This window comes from Dendronephthya gigantea, unplaced genomic scaffold, assembly GCF_004324835.1.
Source record: "Dendronephthya gigantea isolate DGI-Jeju-01 unplaced genomic scaffold, DenGig_1.0 000575F, whole genome shotgun sequence".
In the NCBI taxonomy this organism is placed as follows: Eukaryota; Metazoa; Cnidaria; class Anthozoa; order Malacalcyonacea; family Nephtheidae; genus Dendronephthya; species Dendronephthya gigantea.
This window is the reverse complement of record NW_021163585.1, coordinates 1-16,682: the sequence shown is the minus strand read 5'-3', so window position 1 is coordinate 16,682 and position 16,682 is coordinate 1. Positions and strand designations below refer to the sequence as shown.

At 35.1% G+C, this 16,682-nt stretch overlaps 4 protein-coding genes across 4 annotated transcripts; 1 reads left to right on the top strand and 3 right to left on the bottom strand.

The window, feature by feature from the left end:
- Nucleotides 1–1,969: 1,969 nt before the first annotated feature.
- On the bottom strand, nt 1,970–2,913 carry LOC114543868. The gene is made up of 3 exons (XM_028562685.1): nt 2,674–2,913; nt 2,268–2,469; nt 1,970–2,121 (listed from the first exon to the last, which is right to left on the bottom strand). Exons 1-3 carry the CDS (start codon nt 2,683–2,685, stop codon nt 2,000–2,002), a joined length of 336 nt encoding a protein of 111 aa, XP_028418486.1. The 5' UTR covers nt 2,686–2,913; the 3' UTR covers nt 1,970–1,999.
- Nucleotides 2,764–8,330, bottom strand: LOC114543863. The gene is made up of 8 exons (XM_028562681.1): nt 8,156–8,330; nt 7,592–7,744; nt 6,395–6,939; nt 4,873–4,987; nt 4,367–4,473; nt 4,110–4,214; nt 3,305–3,446; nt 2,764–3,083 (listed from the first exon to the last, which is right to left on the bottom strand). The coding sequence occupies exons 3-8, from the start codon at nt 6,530–6,532 to the stop codon at nt 2,764–2,766; spliced, it is 927 nt and encodes a 308-aa protein (XP_028418482.1). The 5' UTR covers nt 6,533–6,939; nt 7,592–7,744; nt 8,156–8,330.
- On the bottom strand, nt 6,776–11,236 carry LOC114543865. The gene is made up of 10 exons (XM_028562683.1): nt 10,960–11,236; nt 10,691–10,827; nt 9,993–10,448; nt 9,684–9,894; nt 9,574–9,653; nt 9,240–9,431; nt 8,803–9,099; nt 8,156–8,210; nt 7,592–7,744; nt 6,776–6,939 (listed from the first exon to the last, which is right to left on the bottom strand). The coding sequence occupies exons 1-10, from the start codon at nt 11,051–11,053 to the stop codon at nt 6,776–6,778; spliced, it is 1,839 nt and encodes a 612-aa protein (XP_028418484.1). The 5' UTR covers nt 11,054–11,236.
- Nucleotides 11,237–12,315: 1,079 nt separating this feature from the next.
- On the top strand, nt 12,316–14,126 carry LOC114543864. The gene is made up of 5 exons (XM_028562682.1): nt 12,316–12,503; nt 12,597–12,754; nt 12,858–13,034; nt 13,163–13,556; nt 13,704–14,126. Exons 1-5 carry the CDS (start codon nt 12,374–12,376, stop codon nt 13,799–13,801), a joined length of 957 nt encoding a protein of 318 aa, XP_028418483.1. The 5' UTR covers nt 12,316–12,373; the 3' UTR covers nt 13,802–14,126.
- The last annotated feature ends 2,556 nt before the right edge of the window (nt 14,127–16,682 follow it).

Genomic DNA, 16,682 nt, shown 5'->3' with positions numbered 1-16,682 from the left:
AAAGGTCTTTTGATAGCATGCTGAAACGGGCAAGAAAGTGCGTTGCTGCTGGTGGACATGAATTTGCAGATGAATTAGAGCAAGTAAAAAACGATTTTTAGAAAAACAACTAAAAAATATGTTACAAGATACCATGTTAGGAACCGGTATTGTTGAAACAAGTTTAATAGGCCATTTTTTCCTGATTTTTGACAAGTTTCAAAACGTTGCTACGACTTTAAACGCAAATATCTCAGACACTACTCGTTCAAACTTCATATGTAATATATCAAACTTTAAGTTAGACATTACTCCACTTAATATAGATTGTTTGATTGCAATTCTTTAGTTTCCTTACAAGTTATGTTGAATTAAAAAAAGGTACTTTTTTGGGACACCCAGCATAATATCACAGGTATGGAGACCATTGAGAAAAGGTGCAGCGTTATTTCACCATAAGCTAGTTATATGCGGCCCAGGTGAAGCAAATGGTTACGGTGCGATTGTTTTGTATTTTTAATGAAGTCAAGTCTGATTTCACAGATCACAAATTAAAATTTGAGGAAAATGGTAATTCAGATTTATTAGAATGTTTCAACATTTTCCACTTATTTCATAGCTGAAATTGTACTCCAAATCTCCATTATAACGCAAAAAATATTAAATAACTCTACTTCTCTTAAGCTGCGTTTACACGGTACCATCCGCTCGTCACAACATCTTCGTTTCCATGCAGCGTACACCTAAGATCCTATAAGACACAGTCACTGTCGGTCACAGCACGGCTACGATCCCCAGTCTGATTTATTTATGTCAATTTCTTTCTATATTACATCCCGTCAATTACGTATCACAATCGCTTAATCATCATGTTCCTCTAGCAAATTGTAGTTACAAGATTATGTATTGCCATATGCATTATTTACGCAATCATTTTGATCGCGCGCCACACTTTCTTCTCACATTAGTTTTGGTCCCGAAAACGGTAAAAGTTGATACAGAAACTACGATCAAAATCTCCCGATTCCTGACCAAGACAAACAAACCAGGACAAGCAAACTTTCCCTGCTCAGTAGGCATAAAGTAAGGTTTTAGATTGTCGTGATGGACCATGAACTCTCGACCTGTTTCTGATCTAATCTTATAATTTACGCCTAGTCTTCCTAAAATAGTGTGAGGTCCAAGCTGTTTGGGACAGAATTTCCACTCCTTTGGCCGCCTAAGCCATACATGCTCAAGCCATACAAAATCTAGTTTCCTGCTGACCAAGCAAGTCCGACGAAGCGAGGAGTCCTCGGAAGGATCGCGAAAGTTTATGATCCTCTCGGGTTGATTTCGCCCATTATTCTGCAAGGAAAGTTCCTCTACCACGAGTGTTGTGACGCTAAGGTCCCCTGGGATGCCAAACTGCCTCGTGAGTTAGAAGCTAGATGGACGGCGTGAGAGAAAAGCCTACAGAGAACGTGACCGCACCAATTAAGGAGTCTAGCTAAGTTCCAGTAGCCAATTGAAGATACAGGTCATTAGACCCTTACAAAAATAAACTATAGTTTTTAAAGGCGAAACTATAGTTTTAATAACTGTAGTATTTTGGAATAAAACTTCAGTGTCTGAAACTATAGTTGTTTTAGTGAAAACTATAGGTTAAAAACTATAGGTTTGTTCGAAACTATAGTTTTTACATGGAAGCAAAAGGTATTCTTTAAAAAAAATAATTTTGACGTTTACCCAAATAATAACTGCTGCACAAAGCAGCTTTAATTTCACGAAGCTAACACAGTTCTAGTCATGCTGCCAATAATCAAACGATATTTTAACGAAAAAAGGAATTACGTTTTACTTTACTTCGGTCTTTAGTACCAGGGGATTTTATTATTAGTATATAATAAATGCAGAATATAAAAAAAGAACTACTGTTTTGAAATTTAGGCATTTACTATTAATTTAAAGGGCTAAAAACTTTCCTACAATGATACCCTTTCTTAGTATATGTTCAAAAAATTCCTGTGCCATAATACTGTTATTCTTGTTGCTTTTTGAACGCCTGTTCCTCATTGTTCAGTTTAAACTTGATAGCTTTGACAATGTCCTCGTCAATAACAGGCCGCTGAAGTTCGGTGTATCTTACACTCTTGGCGTATTCTACACAAAACATAAAGAAGGGCTAAATTACTAAATCAGTAAATATGCCAACACTGCGTTTTTCCTTCAAATGCTGATTAGGTAAACAGAAATAGTCCGTCTTTGCAATACAAAGATTACGTATACACTCAAAACCAAAAACTTACTTATTAGGGAAGCTGTGTAGTTTGTATCAAGCTTTGGCTTTGTTTGCCCATTCTTCCCTTTCTGCCCTTTGTAACTGTGTGTCGCCATGTACTCTCTTGTGAGTGTTGCTCCCATCAGGTTTGCCACAAATGATCCTACTTTCTTCGTCTTTATTCGTTGAAGCACATTCTTTGAAATCGACAAGCCTGGTCCCAGAACAACCTGGTAGAAAATAAATCAATACAATAAATTAGTAAAAAAGGTGAAAAAAACAATGTAAAGTCATCCAATGAACAAAATGTTTTAAACCACGGTACTAATAATTCCATTTTCAAGACACACTCTACCTAAACCACTTTGCGTGTATTGAAATCAGAATGTAAAATTTTAAAATTCTCCAATTTACAGTGCATTTGAAAGACCTACCTTATCTGCCATAACATCAGCCAATCCAGACTGTTCGTCACTTCCACAAATTTTTGAGGAAGCATATGTGTCCTTCTCTAACTCCTGGACCTAGTTGTCATCATCACAGCCTTGTATTTCCTTACTTTTGTCTTTCAACAAGTTGTCTTCGCTAATTGCAATTACGGTTGGTTCCTCTGTAGCAAATTCTGAAAAACCACTCATCGATGTGGGAGAAGATCTGGTTGATGAGCTTGACACACATGAGATAGAGACGAATCTTCCATGATCCATGGTTGTCAAAGGAGACAATCTTGCGGAAGGCTCGTATGCTCGTACGCTCTGTTGTGAACCAAATTTTGGTGCTTGGTTTGAAAAGCCTTCCAAGGATGCAACATACTTCTTCAGTTTTCTCAAAGAAACTTTTAAATCTATAAGAAAATTAAAATGCATTAGCCAAAGACTAGGAAACATGAAATCAGAATAACAGTAAAATCATTGCCTTTTGTGAGTGGCTAATGAATGGTGAGGAAAAGGCAAAATAAATGGCTTGTTCTAGCTTAATGCACCAGGATCATGGATTGTCCGCCGATCACCCGTCTTGTGGCACATTTTGATTAAAAGTTGGACAAATCTTTTTGAACAAGCTTACCATCACTACTTTCGATTTGTTCCCGAAGTCTTTCATTTTCACTTTTTAGGTGTTTGATTGTTGCCAGAAGCGTTCTATTTTCTCTTAAATGTTTGCAATCTTCATCACATACACTGTTGTCATCAAATAATTTAAGACTTTCCTAAATATTAAAATTATAAGCAATGAATACATATGTGTGCTGCCTGTGCACCAATGGACGACTTGCGCTTTAGACTAATTTCTTACATTGACGATAAAAAGGACATTTTCTGAAAGAGCTTACTAAAATTAGTAAAACTGCCAAGTTTGGCTGGAAGTTGTTGTAAAATACGGAAAATACAGCCATGCGAAGTTGACGATTTTTGTATACTTTTGTATTATGGCTGGAAGTTTGTAACTAATTTAGTTACACATTTCCGCACGTAATACAAAAGTATACAAAATATGCCAACTTCGCATGGCTATACTTTCCGTATTTTACAAAATTTTGCAGCCAAACTTTGCATCTGCACTAATTTAAGTAAGATCTTTCCAGCGGTGGTGATTTATTTTCTTCTAGTCACTTCTATCAAAAATTAGTCTAAAGCGCAAGTCGTCCATTGGCATCTTTCCTAATTATCAACAACTGCAAGAATGTAATGTGTTCTTACTAACTCATGTGTCTATCTACCATCTCAGGTAGTATAAGGAAGCTTTTATATTACTGCTATTTCAATGCTAAAAGCTTAAATAATGTTAACATTTAGCTTTCACATCGTCTTATATACAAGGTGATTTTACTCTTTCTGACAGAGGCTTCCTTTTGACCTGTAACTATACAAACCTTCCTGTATCTTTCCTTTATCATGTTAGCCAGATTGGTTGATCGCTTTGATTGCTCAGCATTTTTAGATGCTGCTTTCTGCCTCTTCGTTGCAGCTGGTTCTTGCTGAAGAAAAACAGGATCAGAAATAAATGTGGGGAAATAAACTATGCACATAACTTGCTCATTACTATTATTTTTGTATATGTGCTCAAAAAACACCTTGTTAGAGAAAATTTGGAATGGAAAAATTATCTCTGTAACTTTAAGACTTTTACCTGTCTTTCTGTGTCACTGTCGCTATCATTTATAACACGGAAACCTTTGCCTGTTTTAACCGGAGAATCATCTTCTCTCATGTATTTGAGTAACCAGTCTTTGTCATCTATTGTTTATTTAAAATATAACAAATATGAACAAAGATTATGGCAGGGATGGACTTGGTGCTGATTTCTGAATATGTCGTATCTAAAAGTGGGAAGTAATATATGCTGTTATATAGACAAATATTAAATTACTTGAGACTTCACACACTCTGCTCTGAATTATTTGGGATCATTTAGATGATTAGGACTTCAATCACCATGATATGAATTATACTTCAAACATGATTATATTTCAAAACAGCCTGATCTGAATCATTTGGGATCATTTATATGATTAGGACTTGAATATATTAACTATAAAACCCATCTTACCCTAAATAAATTATATTTATTTCAAGACATAAAACGCCAAAGGCGAACAATAATGACTCAAGGAATATATAAACTTAATTTCAAACCTGATATCTTTACAATCTCGGCAGGGAATTTTCTTTTGGTTGCTTTCTTGGATTTTGTATCTTTCCAAAGAACCAACATTTTTGTCCCGTTCTCGATTTCATTTTGTTTATGTTCCTGAGTAAAAACAATATCGGAATATGGAATGACATCCCAAGCATTCTCTTCGAAGAAATTAACCAAAGCGTAAGCCATTAAGTCGTTTAATTGCCGAGGTCTTTAAAACACTGTTGTCGGTAAATTCGAAATGGCCGCCAAGAGAGTTGGCATGTCATACTCAGGTCACATGTGGGCAAATTAAAATGCGAGCATGCCCATACTAGGGAATAATCGGATATTCACGTCTCGTCTCGACGCAATAGTTTCCCAAAATATCCCAAAATATCCCAACTAATCCCAACATATTTCTTTTGTGATTTTCCTCCGATCTGCCGTTTTCCTTGAACTAATTACTGAAACTGTTAAAAGATAAAAGATTCTGAGAGTCTTGAAGATGGTCAAAGGTTAAACACGCTTATGTGTTGAGTACAAAGGTATGTAAATGTTAATGTATGCTAAATATTGGTAATCGAAATCTATATAATATATATATATATATATATATATATATATATATATATATATATATATATATATATATATATATATATATATATATATATATATGTATCCGCAAATCACTTTTTCTTGACTACAGATTATGCAAATAAAAAAGTGCAGCTATAGTTTCTCTAGAATAACTATAGTTTTATTAGTAACCATTTGTTGTAAACTATAGGTCTTTAAAAAAACTATAGTTCAAATTTAGTTTCAATTATAACTATAGTTTCCAGCGGCTACTATTTGTTGAAAACTATAGTTTTTAAAACAACTATAGTTAAAGTATAGTTTGGAACAAAACTATAGTTTCGAAAAACTGTAGTTTCTGTATTTGGAAACTATAGTGTCACGAATAACTATAGTGTTTTCGTCTGAAACTATAGTTGTTCAGAAGAACTAAAGTTTTAAGGCAAAAAACTATAGTTATTTTGTCGAAACTATAGTTAGTTTTTGTAAGGGGATCAAGATCATTAGATCTGGTCGCACAAGAAAGACAGTATAGAACTTAGTGCTTTAGATTTTAACATATATTTCGAACAGTTGCGTTAAAATTAGAATTCAATCAAGTTAACATTTATTGGGACGGTGAACACTGAACGAGGCACAACTTTTATATTCTAATACTTTTTATATTATAATAGGGGGGGGGTGTTGGATTTTATGCGGAAATAGAATGATTATTATAATGCATGCAAACGTCATGGGTATAAATTATACTGCATGGGGATCAATAGTAAGTAAGAAAATTGGATAATTAAGGACAGATTGGAAGTGAGGGTTAAACACACAAATTCCCAACACAGCCTCCTACTGCCATGAATGACCGGTCTTGTTAAAAACAAATATTATAGGTAAATAAAAATATCTACAATCCCTCGCGAACATCGTCGTCTTATATATTATAATTCTTATCTTCGCTTTTACCTGGGAGAGTGTCCATTTCCCAGCTGCCTTGACAGACAGCGCAGCCTTGGAACACTCTGGCTTGAGATGCACGTGACTAGGCTGACCTTTGACCGTGAAACTGTCCGTAGTTGAGAAACTTTCCCGAAGCTGAGACATGCTGACTTCGTCCCCGCGATGGGTTAATCCAGAACTGTCCTCGTCTAGTAGTTTCCAGACATCTTGTAACGACGCGCGGTCGTCTGATGAGAACGAAGGTTGCCATGGCGAGACGATTTCGTCACGAACAGTAGACGATTCCGGTAGGCCTGCTTTTTCTGCGAGTTCCGTGTTTGAAGAGTGTTTTTGAAGTTTTGGGCCGACGCGGAATTTTTTTTGCGAGGAGATAGCGAATGCTGATCATTATTCCTCGCTAGTGTTCTCTGTGCATACTGCATGCAGTTCTTTGCTTGTTAGTTCATATTGCAACTGTTCCAAACCCCGTAGTTGGGATCGGGATGTTTGCGCCACATTCTGCGGATCTTTGGACGATTGACGTGCCTCAATTGAAGGCGATTTTTTCCCTCCTAATATATAACGATAGAATAACATTCTAAAATCAAAACGGTGGCAGCGGTACACTAATCGATTTTACCACGAGATTACTTATTTCAGCATCTCTCATTATACCAAAGCCGCCACGCTGCGGAGAAACAAGAAATTTTCGTGTTCTCAATAATTGTAGTTTTTCTCAACTTCTATTATATAGGTTTAAACTTTTGTTCTTAACAATTTATCAAAAATGGTTTAAAGACGCTCTGCAAACAATTTTATTTCATATTTCAATCAAAGGACGCATTAAACGAATGTTTAGTCCACCCGTTTTCGGTACATTTTCAAGTACAAGTTTAACTTATATCTTATCAATTAACTTGCATGTTTTCTTTCAACAGTTCCAATTGAAGTTTTTCGCCATATGCTTATAACCGACCGGCGTTTGCCCAGACCTTATTCCGCGGTGTTCTGGAGCCCGGTCACGTGTCACTACCCTACATGCGGTAGTGACGTAATCATCGCGGGATCTCTTTGCACATGCAGTTAGTTTTTGCGAACAACAGAAGCTACGCATCATGATTATAGGAAAAATGTATTCAATTCATTCTTACAGTAATTTATTTCGACTAACGTATATATATTAATGCCATCTTAATAGATATTCCAAAATATCCCTTCAAATACCTTTATATTTCAACAATTCAGCTCTCAGCTTATTTCCCATTTTAATCAACTGTTTGCGTTCTTTTGTTACTCCATTTTTCCGTTGAGCAGCTTGACGTAGTTTGGTGTGTAATCCTTTAGATGACGATACTACTCCCTTCATACCAGGGACTTCTGAAAAAAAAGGAAAACGTTTAAAATTTAAATCCTGACAAAATCATTCAGAATTTTATGAAGTGAATTTAGGGTTTGTTATGTGTTGATGAGAAATGTTGATAGGTTTTCCAGCCGCAATCAATTTACTGTTTTGGAAAAGGTCGTAACTTACAAATTGTGAACGGGTTTGAATGAAATATAACTCCATAGACAGGCGTCATAGTTATATCACGCTATTTTAGGTGGATCAGAACAGCAAGAGATATGCATTCTATATATGGTCTAACAACTGACAGTGGTTGGGTTACATCACAATCTATACGTTTCAATTAATTCAGTAGATTTAGAATGTTCTACGGCAGTCGTGATTGTTAAGATTCTAAACACAAATAAAGATAGTATTTCAAAAGCGTCAGACAGTACACTCACCTTTCTCTCGAAGGTCTTGTATAAACTGACTTTCTGGATTGTACGTATTCACACTCTAAAAAAAGGTGTGTTCAAATAACACACCTTTTTTGTCCAGAATATAACACAGGTTAAGGTGTGTTTTCTTACACACGCAGGTGTGTCCCAAAACACACCTTAAGGTGTGTTTCTTGCTTGTCCAGAATTTGACACCTATAAGGTGTGTTTTGCAAAAGGTGTGCTTTAGTACACACTAAGGTGTGTTTTGAAACACACTGTTGTGTGTTTTCCTACACAACTTTGGTGTGTTTTCCTACACAACTTTGGTGTGTTCCAAGACACATACTGCTAGGTGGTGCAAGGTGTGTTTTGGAACACACTAAGGTGTGCTACCCAACACACAAGATCAAATTGCCTAGGGCAATTATCTAAATAGAATGAATAGTCAGAACAGTTTGTCCATAAACAGTGAAATATGTATTAAAAATAGAAAACATTATCATACAAGAAAACACTTACATATATTCACAACAAATATTTAAAAGTCATATGGAAAATTTGCCTTAATAATAATTTGCCTTAAATATATGGCATGCATAATATAAGCATGAATGTCCAGGCATGTATAAATTGTTCTAATCAGAATTGTCCTTAATTCCTTGGTGCACCTTTGCCATAAATGAGGAAAATTTTGTTCCTCTGTAGTTGCCATCATTTGTTGGCAAAAGAATGTCTTGTAGGAAAAGCAAGCATCCTTCCATACTTTCAGGGTAGGAGACGTGATATGCATAGTAACAACAAAGCAGGTCGATCAAACCTTGGAGTATACCTTCACTCTCAATAAATGACTGGTCTTCACCTGCCACAAAAACTTGGTTGACCTCCTCAGGAGACCCAATCACAACCAAGCGAAACTCGACATTCTTGTCTTTGAACAAGGTTTCTGGTCTCATGGTGGATGCAGGCTGTAAAAAAAATTAAAACAGTTAATTACAATTCCAGCATTGAGGTAAACCTAAAGATTAAGATCATTGATTTGCCACTGAGCTATCTACTAGAGTGTGCAAGGTGCAATTGACAAATACATACCTTTGAATTTTAGAACACTTGTTGTTGTTCCTTTGTTCCTTTTTGTCTTTCTCTCAATTTGCTCCACAGCCTCCACAACCTGTTCACTTCTCATTTCACATTCCTTATCCTTAATTTGTATGACAGCTTTCAATGCAGTCTCCAACTTCTTTTCAGCCTCTTTTTCCCAATTTTTCTGCCCAATGATTCTGCTAACTTCTTTTCTTACCTAATTAAGATAATCAAAGACATTTTGCAGGTGTTTGAAACAAGTTGCCATTGCTTCAATAGGGTTACCCATTGTTTTAATATTATACCCTAAAAACTACATGTGTATATGACTGCACAAGACATCATGTGAAGATACTTACAACATTTGGATGACCAAGATATGGACATTCCTCCAAGACCTCTGTAGAAGATGTAGCTTGATTTTCGATAATTTCCTCCGCTCATTAAATGTGTCGACAAAGAGTTTTGCAAATGTCTTTAGGAGCCATTGCACCAGGTTTTGCTTTTTTCAAAAGCTCCATATTTCTTTTTTGAGCTTGCTCATCATCCTCTGCAGTCAGTTTTATTTTCTTTGAGGCACTTTCATTTGCATAACCATGGGGTTGTCCATGCATCGCTTTGTTAACTGTCCGCCGCCGAAGGTTTCTGAAGAATTGCGACAATTGTTTCTGGATTGATACCTATATATGTAGACAAAATATTATTTGGGATTAGGATCATTGCCATGACAAGTATATTTTAAGTACATATACAGAATATTCCCTCTTGTGACACTTACCCAATAGCTTGCTTGATTGGAATCTCTCAACTCAGGGAATTTCTCGCACACTAAAATGGCAATCCTCTTGTAGTCACCTTGCTTTGGGTGGCTGGACAAACCATAATAAAAGGTCCCTACATCTGCAATCAGCTGTGTTCGCTCAGGGGCAACAGAGCCATTTTTTATTGCCATCTGCACTCGCACAGAGAAACTCTCAGGAAATGGGAGAGTGTTTGGTAGGGCTGTGGCATCTGAACTATTAGTAATAGGTTTGGGACTCTTGAGTGGTTTCTTCATTTGAACACCTGCTTTCACACTTTCAACACTGCTTTCACATGCCATGGTTGGCAAAGGTGGTTTCACTGGCAAAGGTGGTTCCACTGGCAAAGGTGGTTCAGTTGGCATTGGTGGTTCTAGCTCTGATGTGTGTGGTTCATCATCATGTGGCATCACAATTTGCTGAGGCATTTTTTCCTATTATTGACAAATAGTAAATACTTTCATGTAAAATATTGAGAAGTAGTCATTATTAGTGATGGGAATACAATTGATTATTTCAATTGCCCAATGTGACAGTGCCTTCTCTCGGCTTATAATTTTCAATTAGTACTGTTATATAAAAGCCTGTTAGGCAAACTAAAGGAATTAACGACAAATTAATATTCTTGTTAAATCAAAGTTTATATTTATATCCTGTTTAAACAAAGTAAACTTACGTTTTCTGTTGTCGCAGATAAAGTAAAGGCCAATTTTTGTTTTAGTTGAATTCGATGGCCAGATTTAGGTAAGACCGCTTTGAATTCGTCGATGTCTTGCATCAAAAAGTTCAATGTACCCCCATCAATAGCATTTTCTGAAACATTATAATCATAAACTGTTAGTAGATCGTATTCATTAAACTGTATAATAAAAAGAAAGCTTAACGCACACATAAAAACTTAAACGCTTTAGCATTTTGGCAATGGTTCAACCACATGAGGCATACCTTTCAGTTGATCGCAAATTTCTCTTGAGATGCCTTTTGATAACAAGTGAGCAATAAGGTCTTCAGTGAACATTGCTACTAAACACACAGCCATACTTGTGATGAAATTATATTTAAAAAACGGAGTAAATGTTGTGAGTAATCTTCTTGGAACGTCGAACGGGCAAGATATCAGTCAAATTTTTACAAGCAGGTCTAAATTTCCCGCATCACACCATAGGGAATTCCTATTGGCAGACTTACGGTCACGTGTTACTTTAAATACCATATATGGTATTCCCAGTGACATTACCGTGAGAGAATAGAATGGCTCCCAGGCCTTTTGCAAATGCTCCAATTTTTCGGCTAATATCGATTGAAAACATACTGGGAAATAAACTAAGTATTAAAAGTCAGTAAGGCACAAGGCGAAATAATGTGTTTTTAGTATATACAAATGGCCGATCAACTGAATTTCGCTGCGATTACTGTAATTTTGTATGTTGCAGCGGACAAAGTAAGCTTTTTTTTGATCACTTGGTTAATACACTCAAACGAGCCGAATTTCAAGATATTTTGTAACAGCTGTCCACGGTCGTTTACAAAGATAAACAGTCTCCAAAAACATTATTACAGACAGCATAAGGCTTTAACAGTGGAAGAAGACTTAAATGATGGGGAAAATGAGAACCATTTTCAGGAGATGTTTGACGAGGGAGAAGCACGAAGTCTAATGCAACGCCATGCTGCCAAATTCCTTTTATGTTCCAAAACAAGAGGTATGCTCACCCAGAGTGCCGTGGACTTGGTCAAAGATTCAGCGAAAAATCTACTAACTGAGTATTTGGACATAGTCAAAAATCGCTTGTCGAAAAGATAAACAGTAATCCTGGTCAAGAATTGCAATTTGACCAAGATGTGGAAAAGTTATTTTCAGCAGAGAGTGTCTTCGACGGAGTTGATTCAGAATACCAACAAAGATCATATTTTAAGCGTCATTTCAATTTGGTGGTAAATTACCAACCTACCAAACCTGAACCAGCTGCCAGCTTTGTCAGCTTGCTTTATATTTTTTTAACTGATTTGCAGGAACCAATAGAAGTTGAATGGGAAAAACAGTGGAGAAGTGATTTTCGACAAGGGAGAAAAATACTTAACGTGTCACAGTTTTGGTTATCAAGTTCCATTATTAAAGACTTTGGAGGTACAAATATATTTTATATGAAAGACTAGCAAATAATTGATGTCACTATTCTGGTGCTAAATGCCATTACTTTGGCTTTTCAAGATTCAAATCACTGGATGCATCCATTTGTTGCAAATATTTTTTTCAAACATTTTTTGATCATATATTTTAGGCACTTCTTCAAACCCAGATGTTTTAAAGGAAGTTGAAAATCCACATTTTTCATGTGATGGTGTTCTTCGAGATGTAATGGATGGGGATTTTTTCAAGAGTCATCCAGTATTCTCCCTCCACAGTGATGCCCTGCAGCTGTTGGGCTATTATGATGATCTAGAAATAGCCAATCCTTTAGGTTCAAAAGCAAAGATTCATAAAATTGGTGTGTGTGTCTTTATATTATGTCTATGAATCTATGAACAGCTTATTTCATAAGCATGTTAGCTGCCCAATCACATATAAAATTTGTTTTTAGGTGTCTTTTACTTTGTGCTGGGCAATATAAGGCCAATGTTTAGATCAAGCATCCGCAGTATACAACTTATAGCTATTGCTAAAACAAAAGACATCAAGTCATTTGGGATCGATAATCTTTTGATGCCATTCATTGAGGATGTCAATTGTTTGGCGAAGGTATTTTTACTTTATGCATTACAGTATTGTATGTATATAAGAAAAAAAAAACAAAATTCCTCTAGTATGCAAATTTGTCCAACATTATAGCTTCCTATTTTAGGCTAATGGTCACTGTTTTACCATAAATGGTGTTGCCCGTGTGTTTCGAGGTGATCTGTTATTGTGGACTGGAGATACACTTGGTAGCAACTATGTCAGTGGTTTCAAGGAAGGTGTTGGAGGAGCATTGCGAATTTGTAGGCATTGTATGGGAACAAGACTGGAGACCAACAATAAGGTAAATATGCTATATAATTTGAAGAAATAGCTTTTTTCCCTTACTGTAATTTGGGAGATATTTTGCTGAGCAATAAGGGCATTTTTACAATTTACACAATGTGCATTTGGATTACCTTTCTGTTTTAGTTTTTATCTGAAGACTTTTCAGAAAGAGATTTGGATAATCACAGACAAATATGTGCATGTATTGAAGATGAAGATAATGCATTAAACATCCGTGAACAACTTTCCACAACCTATGGGGTAAACAGATTAAGTGTGTTGGATAAGGTGCAACATTTTGATGTTTGCATTTGCATTCCTGAAGATATAATGCATATATTTTTGGATGGCTTGGTACCCTATGAAACAAAGTTGATGCTGAAGTATCTGATTGATGAAAGCAGATGTATCACACTCAAAGAGTTAAATCGGAGGATTGAAAACTTTGATTATGGATACATGAACAAAAAGAATAAGCCAACTGCAACTAACAGGGAAACAATCAATGGTGTCACTGAAGCTAAGCTTAAACAATCAGGTACATATACTTTTAAACCCTTTCTTTCACTGCAGTCATTGGGAAAGTATTAACTAATTTATATGTCTTGCTTATGCAGCCTAATTGTCTTGAACTACCAAATGTAGACTATGTAATGCTATTTTAACCTGAGTCTTTTTGTTGCAGCATCTCAAATGTGGTGTTTATTCAGGTTCTTGCCAATCATGATTGGTGATAAAGTGGATGAGCAACTGGAAAACTGGCATTGTTTGCTGAAACTTTAGAATATTGTTCAAATTTGTACTTCTCCAGGAATAACAAAGGCTGATGCTGCCTATTTGAAAGTTATGATTAATGATCATCACAAAATGTTCAAAAATCTCTACCCTAATGCATCCATAATTCCAAAAATGCATTATCTTATACATATACCTGATGAAATTGTTAGGTAAAAAATTATTGATGTAAAAGTTACTTCCAAATTATTTTTGAGTTTAGAGAACATCATCCTATTAAATTATTGATGATTATAATTAAATGTTTGCGTTGTAGGTTTGGGCCACCTAGAAATATCTGGACCATGAGATTTGAGGCTAAACACAGTTTCCTGAAAAGTTCTATTACCAAGAACTTTTAAAATGTCCCCAAATCACTTGCATTTTCCCATCAAAGGTATATATTTTTTAAAATCATTGTGCACAATTAGATTGACTTGTATTCCACCCCTCTACCCTTACGAAAATGTTCTATAGAATCCTATAGAATATGCTATAGCATATTCTAAATCCTATAGAATATTCTATAGGACTTCTTATCCTATAGAATATTCCATTGCCATATTCTATAGAATTTACAGATCCTATAGAATATTCTATAGGACTTCTTATCCTATAGCATATTCCATTGCCATATTCTATAGAATTTACAGATCCTATAGAATATTCTATTGTACATAAATTCACATTAAATATCGAATGATATATTCTATAGAACATGCTGTACACAATAATCTATAAAATGTTATACAGAATGTGACTTTATGTAATAATTAAGGCAATTTAAAATATAGCAATTTTAGTACACGATTGATATTGGTCGAGAAATGTGTTTTCATCTGTCTAGAAACACAAAAGTTGAATAGCATCATATTCGTATTTTGTGTGAGGTCCTCTCGACATACTTTTTAAATCTTAATGTTAAAATTTTCCGCAAAAATCATTCGTTTTGTAAGGACAAATCACAAGTATTTTAGACATATCTGTTTCATAATATGCCTGTTCGCAGGTTAGATGGCGGGCGTTTTGCCCAAACAAGGCCGCAAAGTTATGTGGGACTTGTGTAACTGACACGCATAACGCATTATTTTCAAATTGTGAGCGCGTCTTTGTCATTCGTTCAACGTTTTATATAACTGATACTGGTAGAATTTAGCGAGTTTTTCTTTCGTATTTGAACATAAAATACGCAGTACTTGAATTTGTCGATGAGGAGTATAGAAGGTTGGTGAAACGCGCTGGATTATGTGAGAAGAATTAGAAGATTCGGATAATTTTGTGAATGGTACATGACTATGGACTAGGATCGTGAGAAAGAAATTGTGTCAAGGCCATCAGAAAATTTCTGAAAGGTTCCATTGACCCATCCACAATTTCAACAATAACATGTGAAGCTAAAGTATTGGAATTAAGTGGTGAGTGTGTTTGTAGTTATATGCTATAGCCTATATGTTTGTGCAGGCAATTAACAAATATGCTCTATACCCTTTATATTGTATATAGAATACTTAATTTTTAATATATCATTCTAAGAGTGAATATAATGTCTCAAGTGTTTAATTTTGCATTTACTATTAAATTTGCAGATTTGCTTATGTCCAAACATCATACTATAAACCAAAGGTCAAAATGGTATAATTGTATTTGTAGGTGCCCTTATGTCCCAGTGTCTCAATAACAAAGACTCAACAGAAGGTTTTAAAAGGAAAAGGCAATTAATTTTAAAGGATTTTGTGTACTCAATATTATGGGTATATTGTGGAGCCGGGAGGTTCTGTCCACACACTCCATGACAGGAAAGATCTCCAATGCATTAAAGGAGAAGGATGCCAAGCCACAACTTGACAAGAAAAAAGTCAATGGCATATGTGGTAAGCTGATAACTTATTTCAGTTAGCTAAATATATATTGTATACTATTTCATCACTCACAGCATGGTAAGACAAGTCCTGCATTTTTAAATAATTTTTCAATCATATTCCTTAATGTAGAGTATACTTCAAAAAGATATGGTTGTCCTGCATCTGAAGTGTGACAAGTAATGCTAAGAAATGCTAAAAAAAAGTCCTGCGAAAAATAATGAACTGAGCTACTGGTCAGACAAACACTTTAAAAATATCCAACATATAGAATAATAGACAATAATTAATATTACCAAAATACATTACAAACAAAAGTATTCAATGTTGCACAACTTTTGATGTACTGATACATATATGCCAATATTTCTAATATATATCTTTTTATTCTTGAAGTGATTTTCATCATTGATGTTTTCTCATGGCTAGACATAATATATTGGTAATATTGCACAGAAGAGTGAATAGCACATCTTAATTGTGTAATATTGCAATTTCATGTTCTGTAGAATATGCTACTGTATGTAGCATATCCTATAGCATTCTATAGCATCTTCTATAGCATCTTCTATAGAATCTTCTATAGGATCTTCTATAGAATCTTCTATAGGATCTTCTATAGAATCTTCTATAGCATCTTCTATAGCATCTTCTATAGCATCTTCTATAGAATCTTCTATTGAATGTTCCATAGAATATCCTATAGAATATTCTATAGAATTAGTGCCAAAATCTTTTAGAATATTCTATAGGATATTCCATAGAATATTTCAATAGAATATTCTATAGAATATTTTCGTAAGGGTAAAGTAGCTGTGTTTTATCACTCTAGGCTTAATTTTGAATAAATGTGTAGATTTGTGTATTTCAATTATACATTTTTTACAGAATTGTGTATTTATCATACTAATCATGGTGTAATTGTTTTTTATTTAGGAACATGTGCTGGAACCTTCTGAGTTCTCCCAAGCAGCCCTTGACTAATTACCTGTATAGTGGTGATGTTGTTGGATTAGGTAAATAATGCATAT